Raw genomic sequence first — 18598 nt, forward strand, 5'->3', positions numbered from 1 at the left:
AAGAAGGGAAAGTTAAAAAAAAAAGAAAAAAGAAAAAAGACAAACAAGGAAAAAAAAAAAAAAACGATGTAGTGCCCCCTTGAGGAGCCTGTGGAGAATGCAGGGGTATTCGCCTACCCCACCTCCATGGTTGCTAACATGACCACAGACATAGGGGACTGCTGGTTTGATGGGTTGAGCCCTCTACCATAAGTTTTACCCTTGGGAAGACGGTTGCTGCAAAGGAGAGGCTAGGCCTCCCTGTATTTGTGCCTAAGAGTCTCCTCCTGAATGCCTCTTTGTTGCTCAGATGTGGCCCTCTCTCTCTGGCTAAGCCAACTTGAAAGGTGAAATCACTGCCCTCCCCCCTACGTGGGATCAGACACCCAGGGAAGTGAATCTCCCTGGCAACGTGGAATATGACTCCCGGGGAGGAATGTAGACCCGGCATCGTGGGATGGAGAACATCTTCTTGACCAAAAGGGGGATGTGAAAGGAAATGAAATAAGCTTCAGTGGCAGAGAGATTCCAAAACGAGCCGAGAGATCACTCTGGTGGGCACTCTTACGCACACTTTAGACAACCTTTTTTAGGTTCTAAAGAATTGGGGTAGCTGGTGGTGGATACCTGAAACTATTAAACTACAACCCAGAACCCATGAATCTTGAAGACAGTTGTATAAAAATGTAGCTTATGAGGGGTGACAGTGGGATTGGGAATGCCATAAGGACCAAACTCCACTTTGTCTAGTTTATGGATGGATGTGTAGAAAAGTAGGGGAAGGAAACAAACAGACAAAGGTACCCAGTGTTCTTTTTTACTTCAATTGCTCTTTTTCACTCTAATTATTATTCTTGTTATTTTTGTGTGTGTGCTAATGAAGGTGTCAGGGATTGATTTAGGTGATGAATGTACAACTATGTAATGGTACTGTAAACAATCAAAAATACAATTTGTTTTGTATGAAAAAAAAAATAAAATAAAATTAACCTAGATCATTAAGCAACACAGAAAAAAAATTTTTTTTAAGTTACACAATACAAATGTCTTCTAAGAAACTAGAAAAAAAGTGAGTTTGCTTGTAATCTCATAAAATTGGCTAAGACAGTGCTAACTCCCAGGTTGCTGGCTGTTCTGGTTTCTTTCTCAGAACACATTATAGTTCCCACAAGATGTCATCCAACTCTAGGACAGGAATTTCTGTCCTGATCAGGAGAGCAAATTACTGAAAATGGGAAGAAACAACATGAGAAATGTAAATCGCAAAAACTAACTAAACTGCATTTAAAATTTTAGGTTGACATGTTGGTTCTTTGTGTGACAAAGTCTGGGAGCATTTGTCGATAAATATTGTGTAGCTCGGTGTACTTCAAGCTGTGTATAGCACAACCCATTTAGTGGAATGAAACCCATTTAGTGGGGTTGTGATCAATATTTTTTTTTAAAGTGGTATGGACTAGAATAGGCTAGAAAATGTGAGGGCATATTGCGTATAATAAAGGTGAGGAATTTTCAAAAATAAAAATAAAAAAAAATAAAAAATAAAAAAAAAATGTAATCATGGTATTATTTATGGTTTTTAAAGTCCTTTTAGTGACACATACAGAAGTATTTACAGATCAAACGATATAACATCTTGGATTGACTTTAAATAATTTGGGGTAAGGAGAGGCAGTAAGAAAGTTTATAGATGAAACAAGTTGGCCATTTATTGACAATTGTTAAAGCTGAGCGGTAGGTACATATGGGTTATGTCATGATTATATTATATGATTAATATAATATAATAATGATTGCATTATTCTTTTTATTTTATGGTTGAAAATTTCCAAAGCTAAAAAATTTAAATATACAGCAAATTTCAAATATCTAGGATAGTTAACGGTACTGCCTAGAATTTTTATTTCTCCTAGAAATGTATAAATGTTATTGAATGTTGACAAAACATAATAGATTTCCTGGTTAGAAAATGGCATAACTGTTTTTGGTTCCCCAAGCTTATCTCGGTATTTCGTGTATCTGTATATTTGACCAGGAAATTTACTCACTCCGCCTGATGCCCTTTCCCTCTTCTATATCTGGTGTGCTATTTATTATTCATTTTTCAAAACTCAACTCAAATGCCACTCCCTCTGGGAAGGCTTCCCTACACACCCCTAAAGAAATGGTTCCTTCTTTATCGCCTACTCTTCTATACCATATACATTCTTTTTTTTAAAATAAACTTTATCAAAAAATTTAAAAAAAAGACAATAAAAAAACATTTCAAACAAAACCAAAACAAAGGAATAAGAAAAAAAAATAAGCTAAAATAACCACATTACTTCCAGTATGTTCCTACTCTACCCCGAGAAAATATACAGACTATAACCCAGGAAAGGAATAAGAAAAACAGATAACCTAAGATAATTACATTTCTGTGAACTTGTTCCTACCATACCCACCAGAAATTAACAGTCCATAGTCATTCCTGAGCATTCCCAGAATGTTAAATTTACCCACAATAACTTATCTGTTCTTATTAGATTATCGTTTCACCTTCACTAATTGCTGTCTATCACTAGGTCCCCTACATTCTACATTATAAACCATTCATTTTACATGTTTCAGTGTGGTAACATTTTCAAATTAGTGATTACATACAATATTTCTCTTTTTGTGCCTGGCTTATTTCACTCAGCATTATGTCTTCAAGGTTCATCCATGTTGTCATATGTTTCATGACATCGATCCTTCTTACAGCCATGTAGTATTACATCATGTGTATATACCACATTTTATTTATCCACTCATCTGTTGAAGGACACTTGGGTTGTTTCCATCTCTTGGCAATTGTGAATAATGCTGCTATGAACACTGGCATGCAGATATCTGTTAATGTCATTGCTTTCAGGTCTTCCAGGTATATACCGAGAAGTGCAATCACTGGATCGAAGGTTAACTCTATATCTAGTTTTCTAAGGAACTGCCAGACTGAATTCCAGAGTGGCTGAACCATTATACAGTCCCACTAACACTGAATAAGAGTTCCAATTTCTCCACAACCTCTCCAGCATTTGTAGTCTCCTGTTTGTTTAATGGCAGCCATTCTAACCGGTGTTAGATGGTATCTCATTGTGGTCTTAATTTGCATCTCTCTAATAGCTAATGAAGCTGAACATTTTTTCATGTGTTTTTTGGCCATTTGTATTTCCTCTTCAGAGAACTGTCTTTTCATATCTTTTGCCCATTTTATAATTGGGCTGTCTGTACTATTGTCGTTGAGTTGTAGGATTTCTTTATATATGCAAGATATCAGTCTTTTGTCAGATACATGGTTTCCAAATATTTTTTCCCATTGAGTTGGCTGCCTCTTCACCTTTTTGACAAATTCCTTTGAGGCACAGAAACTTCTAAGTTTGAGAAGTTCCCATTTACCTATTTTTTCTTTTTTTGCTTGTGCTTTGGGTGTAAGGTCTAAGAAGTGATGCCCTAATACAAGGTCAGGAAGATGTCTCCCTACATTATCTTCTAGGAGGTTTATGGTACTGTCTCTTATGTTGAGGTGTTTAACCAATTTTGAGTTAATTTTTGTGTAGGGGGTGAGGTAGGGGTCCTCTTTCATTCTTTTGGATATGGATACCCAACTCTTCCAGCCCCATTTGTTGAAAAGACTGTTACGTCCCAGTTCAATGGCTTTGGGGGCCTTATCAAATATCAGTCGGCCGTAGATCTGGGGATCTATCTCCAAATTCTCAATTTGACTCCATTGATCAATATGTCTATCTTTGTGCCAGTATCATGCTGTTTTGACAACTGTGGCTTTATAATAAGCTTCAAAGTCAGGGAGTGTAAGTCCTCCCGTTTCATTTTTTCTTTTTTAGAATGTTTTTAGCAATTCGAGGGATCTTCCCTTTCCAAACAAATTTGATAACTAGCTTTCCCAAGTCTGCAAAGTAGGTTGTTGGAATTTTGACAAGGATTGCATTGAATCTGTAGATGAGTTTGGGTAGAATTGACATCTTAATGACATTTAGCCTTCCTATCCATGAATACGGAATATTTTTCCATCTTTTTAGGTCCCTTTCTATTTCTTTTAATAAAGTTATATAGTTTTCTTTGTATAGGTCGTTTACATCTTTGGTTAGGTTTATTCCTAGGTACTTGATTTTCTTAGTTGCTATTGAAAATGGTATCTTGTGTTTCTCTTCAGTTCAGTCATTTCTAGTGTAAAGGAACATTACTGACTTATGTGCATTAATCTTGTATCCCGCTACTTTGCTAAATTTGTTTATTAGCTCTAGTAACTGTGTCATCGATTTCTCAGGGTTTCCAGATATAAGATCATGTCATCTGCAAACAATGACAGTTTTACTTCTTCCTTTCCAATTTGGATGCCTTTTGTTTCTTTGTCTTGCTGGATTGACCTGGCTAGCACACCTAGCACAATGTTGAATAACAGTGGTGACAGCAGGCATCCTTGTCTCGTTCCTGATCTTAGAGGGAAGGCTTTCAGTCTCTTGCCATTAAGCACTATACTGGCTGTGGGTTTTTCATATATGCTCTTTATCATATTGAGGAAGCTTTGTTACATTCCTACTTTTTGAAGTGTTTTTATCAAGAAGGGATGTTGGATTTTTTTGAATGCTTTTTCAGCATCTATTGAGATGATCATTTGATTTTTCCGTTTTGATTTGTTAATGTGTTATAGTACATTGACTGATTTTCTTGTGTTGAACCATCCTTGCATGCCTGGAATGAACCCTACTTGGTCATGGTGTATGATATTTTTAATGTGTCTTTGGATTCGATTTGCAAGTATTTTGTTGAGAATTTTTGCATCTATATTCATTAGGGAGATTGGCCTGTAGTTTGCATTTCTTGTAACATCTTTACCTGGTTTTGGTATTAGAGTGATGTTGGCTTCATAAAATGTGTTAGGTAGTGTTCCATTTTCTTCAATGTTTTGAAAGAGTTTAAGTGATTGGTGTCAGTTCTTTTTGGAAAGTTTGGTAGAATTCTCCTGTGAAGCCATCTGGCCCTGGGCATTTATTTGTGGAAAGCTTTTTGATGACTGATTGGATCTCTTTGCTTGTGATTGGTTGGTTGAGGCCTTCTATTTCTTCTCTGGTCAGTCTGGGTTGTTCATGTGTTTCCAGGAAATTGTCCATTATCTAGTTTGTTGGCATACAGTTGTTCATAGTATCCTCTTATAATTTTTTTTTTAATTTCTTCGGAATCTGCAGTAATTTCACCTCTCTCATTCATTATTTTGTTTATTTGAGTCCTCTCTTTTTAATCTTGTCAGTCTAGCTTCGGGCTTGTCAAGCCTGTTGATCTTCTCAAAGAACCAACTTTTGTTGTTATTTATTCTATTGGCTTTTTTTTTTTTTTGTTCCCATGTCTTTCATTTCTGCTTTAGTCCTTGTTATTTCTTTTCTTCTACTTGGTTTAGGAATAGTTTGCTGTTCATTTTCTAGCTTCTTCAGTTGCTCCATTAGTTCTTCGATTTTAGCTCGCTCTTCCTTTTTAACATATGCATATAGAGCTATCAATTTCCCCTTCAATACCATTTTTGCTGCATCTCATATGTTTTAATATGTTGTATTCTCATTTTCATTCGTCTCTACATATTTAGCAATTTCTCTTGCTATTTCTTCTTTAATCCACTGATTGTTTGGGAGTGTGTTGTTTAACCTCCAGGTATTTTTGAATTTTCTAAGTCTCTGGAGGTTATTGACTTCTAATTGTATTCCATTGTGATCAGAGAATGTGCTTTGAATATTTTCAATTTTTTTTATATTTATTGAGGCTTGTTTTATGTCCCAGCATATGATCTATTCCGGAGAAAGTTCCGTGAGCACTAGAGAAGAATGTGTATCCTGATGATTTGGGATGTAATGTTCTATATATGTCTGTTAAATCCAATTCATTTATCAGATTGTTTAGGTTTTCAATTTCCTTACTGGTCTTCTGTCTGGTGGATCTATCTATAGGAGAGAGTGATGTACTGAAATATCCCACAATTATTGTGAAAACATCTATTGCTTCCTTTAGTTTTGCCAATGTTTGTCTCATGTATTTTGTGGCACCTTGATTGGGTGCATAAACATTTATGATTGTTATTTCTTCTTGTTGAATTGCCCCTTTTATTAGTATGCAGTGAACTTCTTTGTCTCTCATAACATCCTTGCATTTAAATTCTATTTTATCTGAGATTAATATTGCTACTCCTGCTTTCTTTTGGCTGTAGCTTGCATGAAATATTTTTTTCCATCCTTTCACTTTCAATTTCTTTGTGTCCCTGTGTCTACGATGAGTCTCTTGTATGCAACATATTGATGGTTCATTTTTTTTGATCCATTCTGCGAATCTATATCTTTTGATTGGGGAGTTTAATCCATTTACATTCAATGTTATTACTGTGAAGGCATTTCTTTCAGCTATCCTATCCTTTGGTTTATGTTTGTCAGATATACTTTTCCACTCTCTCTTTTAATGTCCTTTAACGTACCCTTACCAAATGTCCTTAGTTCTGAACCTTTCTCCATACTTCTCTCTCCTTTCTTTGTTTCTTTGTTGGTAGGGCTCCCTTTAGTATCTCAAGTAGGGCAGGCCTCTTGTTAGCAAATTCTCTCAGTATTTGTTTCTCTGTGAAAAATTTAAGCTCTCCCTCAAATCTGAAGGAGAGTTTTGTTGGATAAAGAATTCTTGGCTGGCAATTTTTCTCCTTCAGAATTTTAAATATGTCATGCCATTGCCTTCTCGCCTCCATGGTGGCTTCTGAGTAGTCACTGCTTAGTCTTATGTTGTTTCCCTTGTAAGTGGTGAATTGCTTCTCTCTTGCTGCTTTCAGAACTTGCTCCTTCTCTTCAGCATTTGACTATCTGATCAGAATATGTCTTGCAGTGGATTCACTTGGATTTATTCTGTTTGGAGTTTGTTGGGCATCTATGATTTGTATATTTATGTTGTTTAGAAGGTTTGAGAAGTTTTCTCCAACAATTTCTTTGAATACTCTTCCTATAGACCTTTACCCTTCTCTTCCCCTTCTGGAACACCAATGATTCTTATATTTGTGAGCATTATGTTGTTCATCATATCCCTGAGATCCATTTTGATTTTTTTGATTTTTTCCCCATTCTTTCTTTAGTTCTTTCACTTTCCATTCTGTCCTCTTTGAGCTTACTGATTCGCTGCTCATCTTCCTTTTATCTAGTACTGTGAGTATCCAGAATCTTAATTTGATCAACAGTGTCTTTTATTTCCATAAGATCATCTATTTTTTTATTTACTCTTGCAAATTCTTCTTTATGCTCTTCTAGGGTCTTCTTCATGTCCTTTATTTCCTGTCCCATGATCTTGTGTTTGTCATTAGTTCTTTAATCAATTGCTCCAAGTACTGTGTCTCTGATCTTTTGATTTAGGTGTTTGGATTTGAGTTATCCATATCTTCTGGTTTCTTCAAGTGCTTTAAAATTTTCTGTTGTTTTTGGCCTCTTGGCATTTGCTTATCTTGATAGGGTTTTTTAGGATATGCAGACTTATTTGAACAATTTTCTCTAATTTGTCAGAGCTACAGCTTGGCGGAATGCACTTTCTCTGACTAACCAGCAGGTGGCACCCACGAACCACCTATTCTCCTCAAGCCAGTTCTCCCCAACTTTGTCTTTGTGGTGAGTGAGGCTGTGAGTTTTGTAGGGGTCCAACTGGTGCACCAAAGTTCTGTGTGTTTTTGCTGCTGCCCTACCTCCCTGAATGTGGGGGGGGGGGTGTCTGAGTAGATAGGAAGGGAGGGCAGCTTTAATAATCAAATCTCCCAGGTGTTGCTGGAGACTTCAAGCTGTTGGAGGAGTCCAAACCTTCTGTTCAGTCTTGCCACAGTTTGTCTCTGCCGTGGACCCAGAAGTCCCTGGTATTGGTGTATGGTCCCTGGGACTTCCATGTGGGCCCCTCTTTGAAGCCATGCCCTCCTAGGGCCTCCGCTGAGGGAAGACTGTGCTATGTCACAGGTGAGTGCAGTCCCCAAGGGAAGCTCTGGGCTGCAGGGCTGTGCTGGGGCATTCCCAGCCCACTGAAAAGATGGCTGTAAGGGGCATGGTAAATCCCCGCTTTTTGCGGACCTCCACCTTCCTAGCTCCAGGACAGTTAGCTGCGGGTGTGCGAAAGGCTGTCGTCCATGCCAGATACTGAGAAAGGTGTCCTGGGCGGGGAAGGCGGTACTCCCATGCTCAACTGCGTGTCTCTCGCTGCCAGATTCACAGCCGCTTTTGGGATTTTTAAACTAATCCTCTCCAAATGCCAACGCCCCGGTTTCTCCTGACTGCAGCGTGGCTGTTGGTTCTCCAGCAGGCTCACTCACTCATTTCAGAATGCAGACTCTCGGTTTCACCAAGTGCATGGTCCCTGTGGATTTAGCAGACCTTGTCCAGCCAGTGCATTGCTGGAACGCCATATACATTGTGAAATTTAACAAATCTTAAATTGTAACCCTTAACTTGCAATATGAAGCCATTTATTTTCTTTTCACATACAATGTTGGTTCAGGTTGTTTTTTCTACACGAGACATCCTTTCCACTAATCTGTGCTTGTCTGACTTTTACTCTTACTTAGATGTATTTTCTAGAAAGCATTCTCTAAACTTCCAAACTGATCCAAGTTCTCCTTCTTTACAATGCCATAGCACCTTCTGTATAATATTCTTTTACAAATCACCACATTCTTGAAATTACCTGTTAATGTCTCTATCTTCCTCATTAAAGAGTAACTCGATAGTAGTCACATTGATAATGCCTCCCCTTCAGGAATACTCTCTTTACATGCACTGATTCTCAGTGACAGGGGCAGAATCTCTTCAACCCCTTAATCTGGTTGAGGATTGCCACTTGGGATTGTAGGCTCTTCTTTTTTATTCCTAAGGCCTAAATAATGCCTGCTATTTAATTGTTACACAGTGAATATATTTATTGTATGGACCTATAACATTTAGGCAACACATAAAAAGAAGCAAAGGAGCTTATAACAAAATAAATATCACAAGCTTATTTTTCACCTTAGCAACTTACTTTCTGGTTGTTTTTCATTGGGTGTTATGGATCGTACAAAATCTTGTGGAGTCATAAACACTTCAGTTTCACCAGGCTCATTGATTACTTTCAAGGTGGCAAAATATCGGAAGATTTTGTCTGGTGTGGAGTAGGCTCGAATCCTATTCTCATATTCCATCACCTAAAATTGGAAAGGTAGAGTGTTACTATATCAAGCAATGCTCATTCTCATATATTTCCCATCTTATTTTTTGGAAAATTTTATAATATCATGTTTTTCTCTAACAGGATTTTTTAAATATTAAAAATAAACTTGAATTTCAAAAATCACTGAATCTCTTACATGCAATATGTCATTCATACTCCATTCAAGGCAATGTTTATGTGATTCTTGTTTAGAATTTTTTAAAGAGTTTACTGATTTCTCAAATCCATTGAAAGGTAGCAGAATTGAAAAATTTCATAAGAGAATCTTTAAAAGGTCTTATGACAGGGTACAGGGCCATATATATTGTAGCCTATAGATTCTTAAATAGCATGTCTTTAAAAAGGGGATGGATTTTATAGTTCTTACTTCTACGTAACTTCCTGAATCCTAAAGCAAAATAGATGCAATTTCATATATCTGAATAGCTAATAGCCCTTCAAAGGCAAAGTATATTAAATGATAGCATAAAAAATAAAACCATATATCATAAAAACTCAATTAACAGGTCTGAAACAATAAGACTTTTTTTACCTTACACTATCAAAGTTGGCAAACTGCCAGAGATCCTCTATGTACAGCATATTTTGAAAAGAGCAGCATTGAAAAGAACAAACATTTGAATAGAAGCAAAAGCAAATATGGTACACATTTAATTAAAACCTTGTCATGTGAATATAAAAGCTCATCCCTTTATCTAGCATCCAAGCCCCTATTCTGTGCATGGAATATACAAGATACAAAATAGTATGTTGGAGAAAAAGATTTCTCTCATACTTGAATTTTATATGTTGAGACATCCAAAAATAGAGACTTACAAATAACTGGTTGAAAAGTGTAAACAGAAACAGGTCAAGCCAACGAAACCTAAAACCCATCAAAGTCTATGAAGCAAATCACTAATTCATAGAAAAATATTATCAATATTTTTAATCTGCCACATGAACACAGCTATCATTGTAACTGTCAGTTCTAGCTAGATGGTCACTTTTAAGTCATTGGCAGCAGCTGTTCAACAATTTTAGCAACTGAGAATGAACAGCAATTTGTAGCTATACATGTGCATTGTATAATCTTTTGAATGCTAGCTTGCATTGCAATCTGAATCCTGATATCAGAGGAGATTTTATCAAAAAATGTGGCAGGTAGTAAACACACTAAGTAGCTCTTCAACCCCTTAGGAGCCTTGTGTCTTAGCTACAAGCCTTAAATTCATTGGACTAGAGCTATCTGCTGGATAATACTGGCTACAGAAGAAATACCTTTCTTTAGGCCATCTGTATACTAGCTTTTCTTCTGAACAACAGAAGAACCAGTTTGGATTGTTTAAGGTATAAGCGATAACTACTGTGAACTAAAAAGTTAAATCAACTGAATCCAAGATAAAGGTAAATAAGAACTTAAAAGTCAGTAATTTTAAGATTGAAAATAAAATTCCTTGATTATTACACGAATCACTGAGTCATGCTGCTGAATATATTAATTTGGTCACAATTTGAGCCATTATATGTACATTTTACTATATTATTATCAAAACCAAGAGCTTTACATGGCCATAAAATTTTAGTTTGAAACAACAGATCAAGAAAAGCAATAGCCTTAATGCTCTACCACACTGGTATAGCTTAGACATACTATATAGTATACATTTTGCATTTTTTTTTCATTTAGTGATATATCTTGGAGATTATTCCATATCAATCGATATGAAGCTGCTTCTTTTAAATGTCTATATTGAAAGAAACACAAAGTATTACATAAAAGGTTTGGAATACAGCATTCAAGGTTAGCAAAGACTTGGAAGCTAAAATGTAAGAAAACTGCTGAAAGATTTGGGAGTATTTAGCTTGGAAAAAAAGATTTACTAAGAAGGGAATTATGATAGGTCATTCAAGTATTTACTTAACAAAACTTTCTTGAGCATCCTTATGCTAAGATAGTTTTCTTGAACATCACTATGTTGAGACAGTTGCCTTTGATAAAACTGCAGGACTTAGTTGGATCAAAATTCAGACACTATTTTTCCTACATAAACTGCACCAAAGACTAGTCAACTAGTAGTTGTATGCAAATAGTGGCTAAGGGGAAGTGTTTCTTTGTAAGGGATTCCAATAAGTAAATGAAAAAGATATGTAAAAATTAGAATACCACCATTTTGCAACCCCAATTATGTAACAGATCTAGGCACTGAACATCAATAGCTGCTAGTATCATAAAAAGAAAGGCAACTAGACATTAGACGCCTCATGAAAAAAGAGCACAATATCACCTATACTCTTGCCAAAGGGATCAAATTGAGTCTGATCAAATTTCAGAATCCAGCTGACAATCTGCAGAAAATACAAAGAACAGAGGAACATGCTGAACTGCACTGAGTACACATCAGTAAAACAGACCGTGGGAAACTCGACAGGTTAAATGGCCTGGGTTCTGCCACAGATAAACTATAAGGAAAATATAGGAATGGAGGCAAAACCTGTAGATTAAAAGAGATTTAAAGATACATCATCAACACAAAATGGAAAAGATAAAACTATAGTGTCTACCGAACAGATATCTGCACGCCAATGTTCATAGCAGCATTATTCACAATTGCCAAGAGATGGAAACAACCCAAATGTCCTTCAACAGATGAGTGGATAAATAAAATGTGGTATATACACACGATGGAATACTACGCGGCAGTAAGAAGGAACGATCTGGTGAAACATATGACAACATGGATGAACCTTGAAGACATAATGCTGAGCGAAATAAGCCAGGCACAAAAAGAGAAATATTATATGCTACCACTAATGTGAACTTTGAAAAATGTAAAACAAATGGTTTATAATGTAGAATGTAGGGGAACTAGCAGTAGAGAGCAATTAAGGAAGGGGGAACAATAATCCAAGAAGAACAGATAAGCTATTTAACGTTCTGGGGATGCCCAGAAATGACTATGGTCTGTTAATTTGTGATGGATGTAGTAGGAACAAGTTCACTGAAATGTTGCTATATTATGTAACTTTCTTGGGGTAAAGTAGGAACATGTTGGAAGTTAAGCAGTTATCTTAGGTTAGTTGTCTTTTTCTTACTCCCTTGTTATGGTCTCTTTGAAATGTTCTTTTATTGTATGTTTGTTTTCTTTTTAACTTTTTTTTTCATACAGTTGATTTAAAAAAGAAGGGAAAGTTAAAAAAAAAAAAAAAAAAGGAAAAAGACAAACAAGGGAAAAAAAAAAAAAAGATTTAGTGCCCCCTTGAGGAGCCTGTGGAGAATGCAGGGGTATTCGCCTACCCCACCTCCATGGTTGCTAACATGACCACAGACATAGAGGACTGGTGGTTTGATGGGTTGAGCCCTCTACCATAAGTTTTACCCTTGGGAAGACGGTTGCTGCAAAGGAGAGGCTAGGCCTCCCTGTATTTGTGCCTAAGAGTCTCCTCCTGAATGCCTCTTTGTTGCTCAGATGTGGCCCTCTCTCTCTGGCTAAGCCAACTTGAAAGTTGAAATCACTGCCCTCCCCCCTACGTGGGATCAGACACCCAGGGAAGTGAATCTCCCTGGCAACGTGGAATATGACTCCCGGGGAGGAATGTAGACCCGGCATCGTGGGATGGAGAACATCTTCTTGACCAAAAGGGGGATGTGAAAGGAAATGAAATAAGCTTCAGTGGCAGAGAGATTCCAAAACGAGCCGAGAGATCACTCTGGTGGGCACTCTTACGCACACTTTAGACAACCTTTTTAGGTTCTAAAGAATTGGGGTAGCTGGTGGTGGATACCTGAAACTATTAAACTACAACCCAGAACCCATGAATCTCGAAGACAGTTGTATAAAAATGTAGCTTATGAGGGGTGACAGTGGGATTGGGAATGCCATAAGGACCAAACTCCACTTTGTCTAGTTTATGGATGGATGTGTAGAAAAGTAGGGGAAGCAAACAAACAGACAAAGGTACCCAGTGTTCTTTTTTACTTCAATTGCTCTTTTTCACTCTAATTATTATTCTGTTATTTTTGTGTGTGTGCTAATGAAGGTGTCAGGGATTGATTTAGGTGATGAATGTACAACTATGTAATGGTACTGTAAACAATCGAAAGTACAATTTGTTTTGTATGACTGCGTGGTATGTGAATATATCTCAATAAAATGATGATTAAAAAAAAAAATAAAAAAAAAATAAAAAAAAATAAAAAAATAAAATAAAATCAACCAGATGATCAAAAAAAAAAAAACAAAAAAAAAACTATAGTGTCTAGGGATGCACATTTTGGTGACAAAACTATAAAAAATGAAAGCAGATGATTACTATGAAAGAAGATGATTACTACAAAAATCAGTCTAGTGGAGTTTTTTTTGGGGGAAAAGGATTTCTGATTACCAGGGGTGTTTCCTTATAATAATCCATTAAGCTTTCTATACCTTGATTTTTCTGTATCTGTGTTTTATTTTATAATAAAACAATTTTTTTTTTAAAAAAAGTTCAGGCATTCTGTGTGAGGCTGAATAGGAGAACTAGACCTATGAGTAAAAGTTACAGGCAAGATTCTGGCCAAATAAAGAAAAGCTCCTAATAGTAAAAATATTCCAAAATGAGAAGAGATTGTCCTATAAGGCAGAGATAAACACATAAAGATCAATTTGTTATAATCATCTCACCTAAGAAATAGGGGATGTGAGGATCATAAAGCAACTGAACCAAAATCTTGTATTTAACAAAAACTTTCATTTTTTACTTGATTATTACTTAGCTATACTTCATAAAACAAATAAAGTGGCTGACCCAATAAAAAGTAAGTCCCTTCTTTGGAGTTGAGTTTTAGGAAGGAGAAGTACATTTTTGTAAATCTACAAAATTTTTTTTAGGAAGAATTTGAAAAGTAATTTGAAAAAAGTGATCTGAGAATTTTAGATGAGATGACCAGTAATGAATGATACCTCTCTTCCTCATTTTTAATGGCAGAGGCAAGGGAAAAAGAACATAAAAAGGCTGAGTCTAGACTCAGGTTTGTACTGCTGATTGTGATGATAATCGTTCTTACTAAAATTGTGCTTCAACACTGTACTCCTCGGCTTCCCCCTGGAATGATCCGGTTTCGTGGGCTCAGGAGCAGTTAAGCCATGGTTGAAGAGGAGTGCCTACCTTTTTTTTTTCCTTTTTCAATTTTATTGTAAAGTCTTAAATTAAAAAGACAGCAAATTCTTCCCAGCACAAATAACACATCATTTCCAACTACAATTCCTCAAGGGATTATTCTATTTCTTTTACTAAAGGTGGGAGATTAGATGTGATGAGAAGTTGGTACCTCTGCATGCTTTCTAGTCCCCTGCACCCCCAAAGAGCAGGCTGCTGTTTCAAAAGCGTGTATGTGACAATTGTTTAATTCATTTGGTCCACACAAGTAGATTGGAGGAAGGGGAAGAATGAGCACGATGTATTGTTTTATCTGTAATCAAACAGCTGTCTTCCATGTTAGGACCCCCTCTCATTTTTTTCTAGTCAATTCGTGGTCATCCATAAAAAGGACCATCTGTTATAGAATGACAGCTAAAAGTTCTATGCAATTCTAAGTTCTATGACACTAGCCTCTTTGGGTAAAAAACAAATTAATTTTTGGCAGGGAAATTAATAATATACAACAAGAGTTCCTCTACTGACATTCTTAAATGTCACTTAAAATCAGTCCCAATGTAATTAAAGAGCAAGTCTTTCCATTTATAGTCTCTTACTGATAGTAAATTCCTGTTTTTGAATATTTCTTCTAAATTTTTTCCTTTGCTGAAAAATCCCTGTGGTTTAATCATCTTGATTCTTGGCTTCTCTTTAAAAACAAGTATATTAGTTAGGGTAAGCTACATTGCTATCACAAACAGACCCCAAATTGCAATGGCTCAAATAAAATAAAAGGGTATTTCTTGCTCAAATACAGTACAGGGTGGATGTTCCAGATTGGCAGGAAGCCATAAGATCCTTCAGGAACCCAAGTTAAAAGCAGGTCTGCCAACTTGTTGCTTCTAAGGTCAATTCTAAGTCATCACCGTTTCAGCATTCAGGAAAGGGGGGAAAGAGCACTGAACAGCTCTTGTGGAAGGTTTGATGAGCTGGGCCTAGAAGCGGCTCAAATCACTCGGATTCAGTGGCCAACTAGCAATCCTCAACATGACAGAAAAGGTGATAAATCAGGGCTCAGGATCACATTTAGAAATTCTAAGATCACTGAAACAGCATAACATTAACTAATCTAGGCTATACATTGAGCAAAGCCTTTTAACCACAATAGTGATGCTAGAAGTATGCAGTGGAAATAAGCAAGGACTTTGGAGTTAGATCTAAGTTTGAATCCTGCCTCTATCAATAACCAGCTGAATGACTTTATACAAGTGACTTAATTACCCCAAGCTTCAGTTTCCTCATCAGTTAGAGAAAGATTAGATGAAAATATATAAGGTGTTTAGTACACAGAAAATGCTCAATAAATGTTAGTTTTCTTCCCATTCCCTATTCATTCTGTTATTTGTGTATTAAGTAAGCAGAGTTGGGTTTTCAGTCACCTGATCAATTTTTTTAGCATTTTATTTGGCATGTATATAGAATGTTTTATATCTTTCAGAACTCATGTTTCCTTATCAATCATATTAAATTATTTACAACCATAGTGAACCAAATAATTTGGCTTTTTAAAATGAAGTAATTAAAAATAATTAATCATTTTATTAATTTTATTAAATAAATAAAATAATTTGGCTTTTTAAAATGGAGGTGCTCAAACAAACTGACAGCTCAAAAACAAAAGTGAAGGCAAAATGCCAGCAATGTAAAAATACTGAACAAGGAGAGCCTTACTGAGTAAGAGTCTAAGAAGCAGCAACACTTTCTGTAAATGTATCTCACAATTTAAAAAGAAATTTTATATCTGAAAAGTACATAAATGACAGCGAGACTTTAAATCAAGTTAGAATTTTGTTGTAAGCCTTCTGTGCTCCAAATATATAGAAATTATTGTTAAAATATAAAATGGGAAAATTAAAAAGGCAGTTCCAAATAAGACAACCATCTCCATTTTCAGAGACAGAATCTCAGCCAAACGACCTGTAGCCTTAGTAACTGAATCTGCAGTACAGTGAGATATAAGCCCAGAGCTTCTAATTAACACAAGATTTGATTCTGGACAAGCAGGCCTAGTGGGTGAGTGAGAGCAGTCATAAAACCACAAAACAGGAAAAAGTAAGCACAAAATAAAGCAAAACAAAACAAAAACCCAACAAGCTCCCATACAAAGTGAGACTGCACACCCAAATTCTAAACCTGAGGGCAAAAATGCTATATAATTACAAAGTCAATAAGCAGGAGATGGGGGTCACTTCTGACAAAAAGAAAATTATGAGGCAAATCTAAAAATGACTTGAATTATGATTAGAATTCTGAAAGATCTGCAGGAAGGAAAACAACATATATACACAAATTATGGAATAAAAATATAGAAAATAAAAAACAAAACCAATTAGAAATTCTGGAAATTAAAAATATTACTGAAATTTAAAAATAAATGGTATAAATTCTAGAATACATGCATTTAAAAGGAAATTTGTGAACTGGCAGATAGCAACTGAAGGATTAACCCCAAAGATAGCATAAAGAACCAGTAAGAAAAAAATATGAACAAGGAGTTAAGAGATATGCAAGATAAGCTGTGACGATCCAACATACTTAACAGAAGTTCCAAAAGAAAATACTAAACGTTATGGCAGTGAAGCAACATTGAAGCAATGTGTGAGATTTTACAGAATTGAAGATGAGGTTTTAGAAGGGGAAATAAAATAACAAAGAAAGGAAGAAAAAAGAAAAAGAAAGAAACCAAAACCAAACCAAAATAAAAGACAGAAGTACTCATAGACTAACAATAATTGTATGTCTTGAATTAAGTGATATGATTAATCCAACTTTTTGCATTTGAGAATCTTTTTTTAATTAAAATAAAATAACTAAGCTATGCATGAGAACAATAAATAGCAAATTCAGGTCAGTGGTATATCTCTGAGGAGGATGGGAGAGGGACAGAATTGAGAAGTATAGAAGAAGTTTTACCTAAATTTTAAATATTCATTTCTTAAAAAAAATCTGAAGCAAAGATAGCAAAGTGTTAAAATTTTACAAGGCTGGGTAGTACATATATGAATGTTTATTAAATTAGTCTCTATTTTTTTCCGAATGTCTGAAATATTACATAAAAATCAGGAGCACATAAAAGAACAAAAACAAGTGAGAATGTAGAGACTAGAGGGGCTCAGTCATGGAGGGAAAGAAAGCAAATGGGACAGTAGTTAGAAAAAATGCAAGCTCAAAACGTGTTTGCTTTTTAAAAAAATTAAATATGGAAGAATCTTTAGCATGTCTAGATAAACTATGCAAAAGAATGAGTAGAGAAAGAGTGAGTATAAAACAGGAAAAAGAAAGAATACGTGATGGAACAAGGTTCTTGAGGAGCCAGGATGGGATTGACATGTGGGATGATTATCCCTGAACAAAGAGAAGATAGCTATTCCTCTGAGACTTTGGTAAAAGAAACAAGAATTATTTCAAACATAGACATTGATAGGTTTTATAGCTATGGGGGTTAAAAACTAAGGGAATTAGAAGATGGTGGCATAGAGAGGAGTGGAAGGTAGTTAGTCCCCTGGAAAAAATAACAAACAACCAGGAACAACTAGTGAATAAACTGGAATAACTGCGGGGGGACAAACGTGACTGTCCACTCATCATACACCAACCTGAATTGGGAGGAATGCCCGAGATTGCAGCATAAAATCTGTAAGTAAAAACTGCAGATCCAAGCCAGAAGCCCCCCCCCCCACCCGCCATGGTCCAAGCTGCAAAGCCTCATGGTGCTAGAGAGCATCTCTCTCCAAGCAAGTGAATACAGCTCAGCTGAGCTCCAACTGGAGTTTTAATTAACAAACGTGGACTGCTCGATACAAGCTACAAATCCCCAACAAGCAGACAGAGACTTTTGGTGACAACTGACCTTGAAGAGCTGGAGGGTGGCCGTGGACTGGCCCTGAAGGGGGCTTTCTACCCCTGTTTTGGCTCAGTGGAGAAAGCCTCATCCATTTTCAGTTCCCAGCACTCTGACCCAGACAAGGGTGGAGATAGCACAGGCAGAGAGAGAGAGAGAGCATTCAAATGCTAATCACCTCTCCCTAGGGGGGTCTATTTTCCCTAAGAGGGAAGAGGTGGCGCCCAGTTCTACTACCAACCTTCCATTCAGAACCAGACCCCAGAGCTTGGGGGAAAACAGCTACAGGCCATACCTCCTTACACCAGTCTGGAGGTACAGGCTGACAGGTGCCACCTGCTGGACAGAAAAGCACAGTGATTTGAGGCCTCACAGGTTGTACCAATT

The 18598-nt window shown here is 36.4% G+C and overlaps 1 protein-coding gene across 2 annotated transcripts in view; it reads right to left on the reverse strand.

Annotated features, from left to right (window-relative positions):
- Positions 1-18598, reverse strand: part of MICU1 (mitochondrial calcium uptake 1) — a 280725-nt gene that overhangs the window by 189727 nt on the left and 72400 nt on the right. For both annotated transcript variants that reach the window (XM_037804432.1, XM_037804431.1), the window contains exon 4: positions 9025-9187. In XM_037804432.1, the coding sequence (XP_037660360.1) occupies positions 9025-9187 (163 nt within the window). The remainder of the gene's footprint in view (positions 1-9024; positions 9188-18598) is intronic.

Source organism: Choloepus didactylus, chromosome 15 (genome assembly GCF_015220235.1).
Source record: "Choloepus didactylus isolate mChoDid1 chromosome 15, mChoDid1.pri, whole genome shotgun sequence".
In the NCBI taxonomy this organism is placed as follows: Eukaryota; Metazoa; Chordata; class Mammalia; order Pilosa; family Megalonychidae; genus Choloepus; species Choloepus didactylus.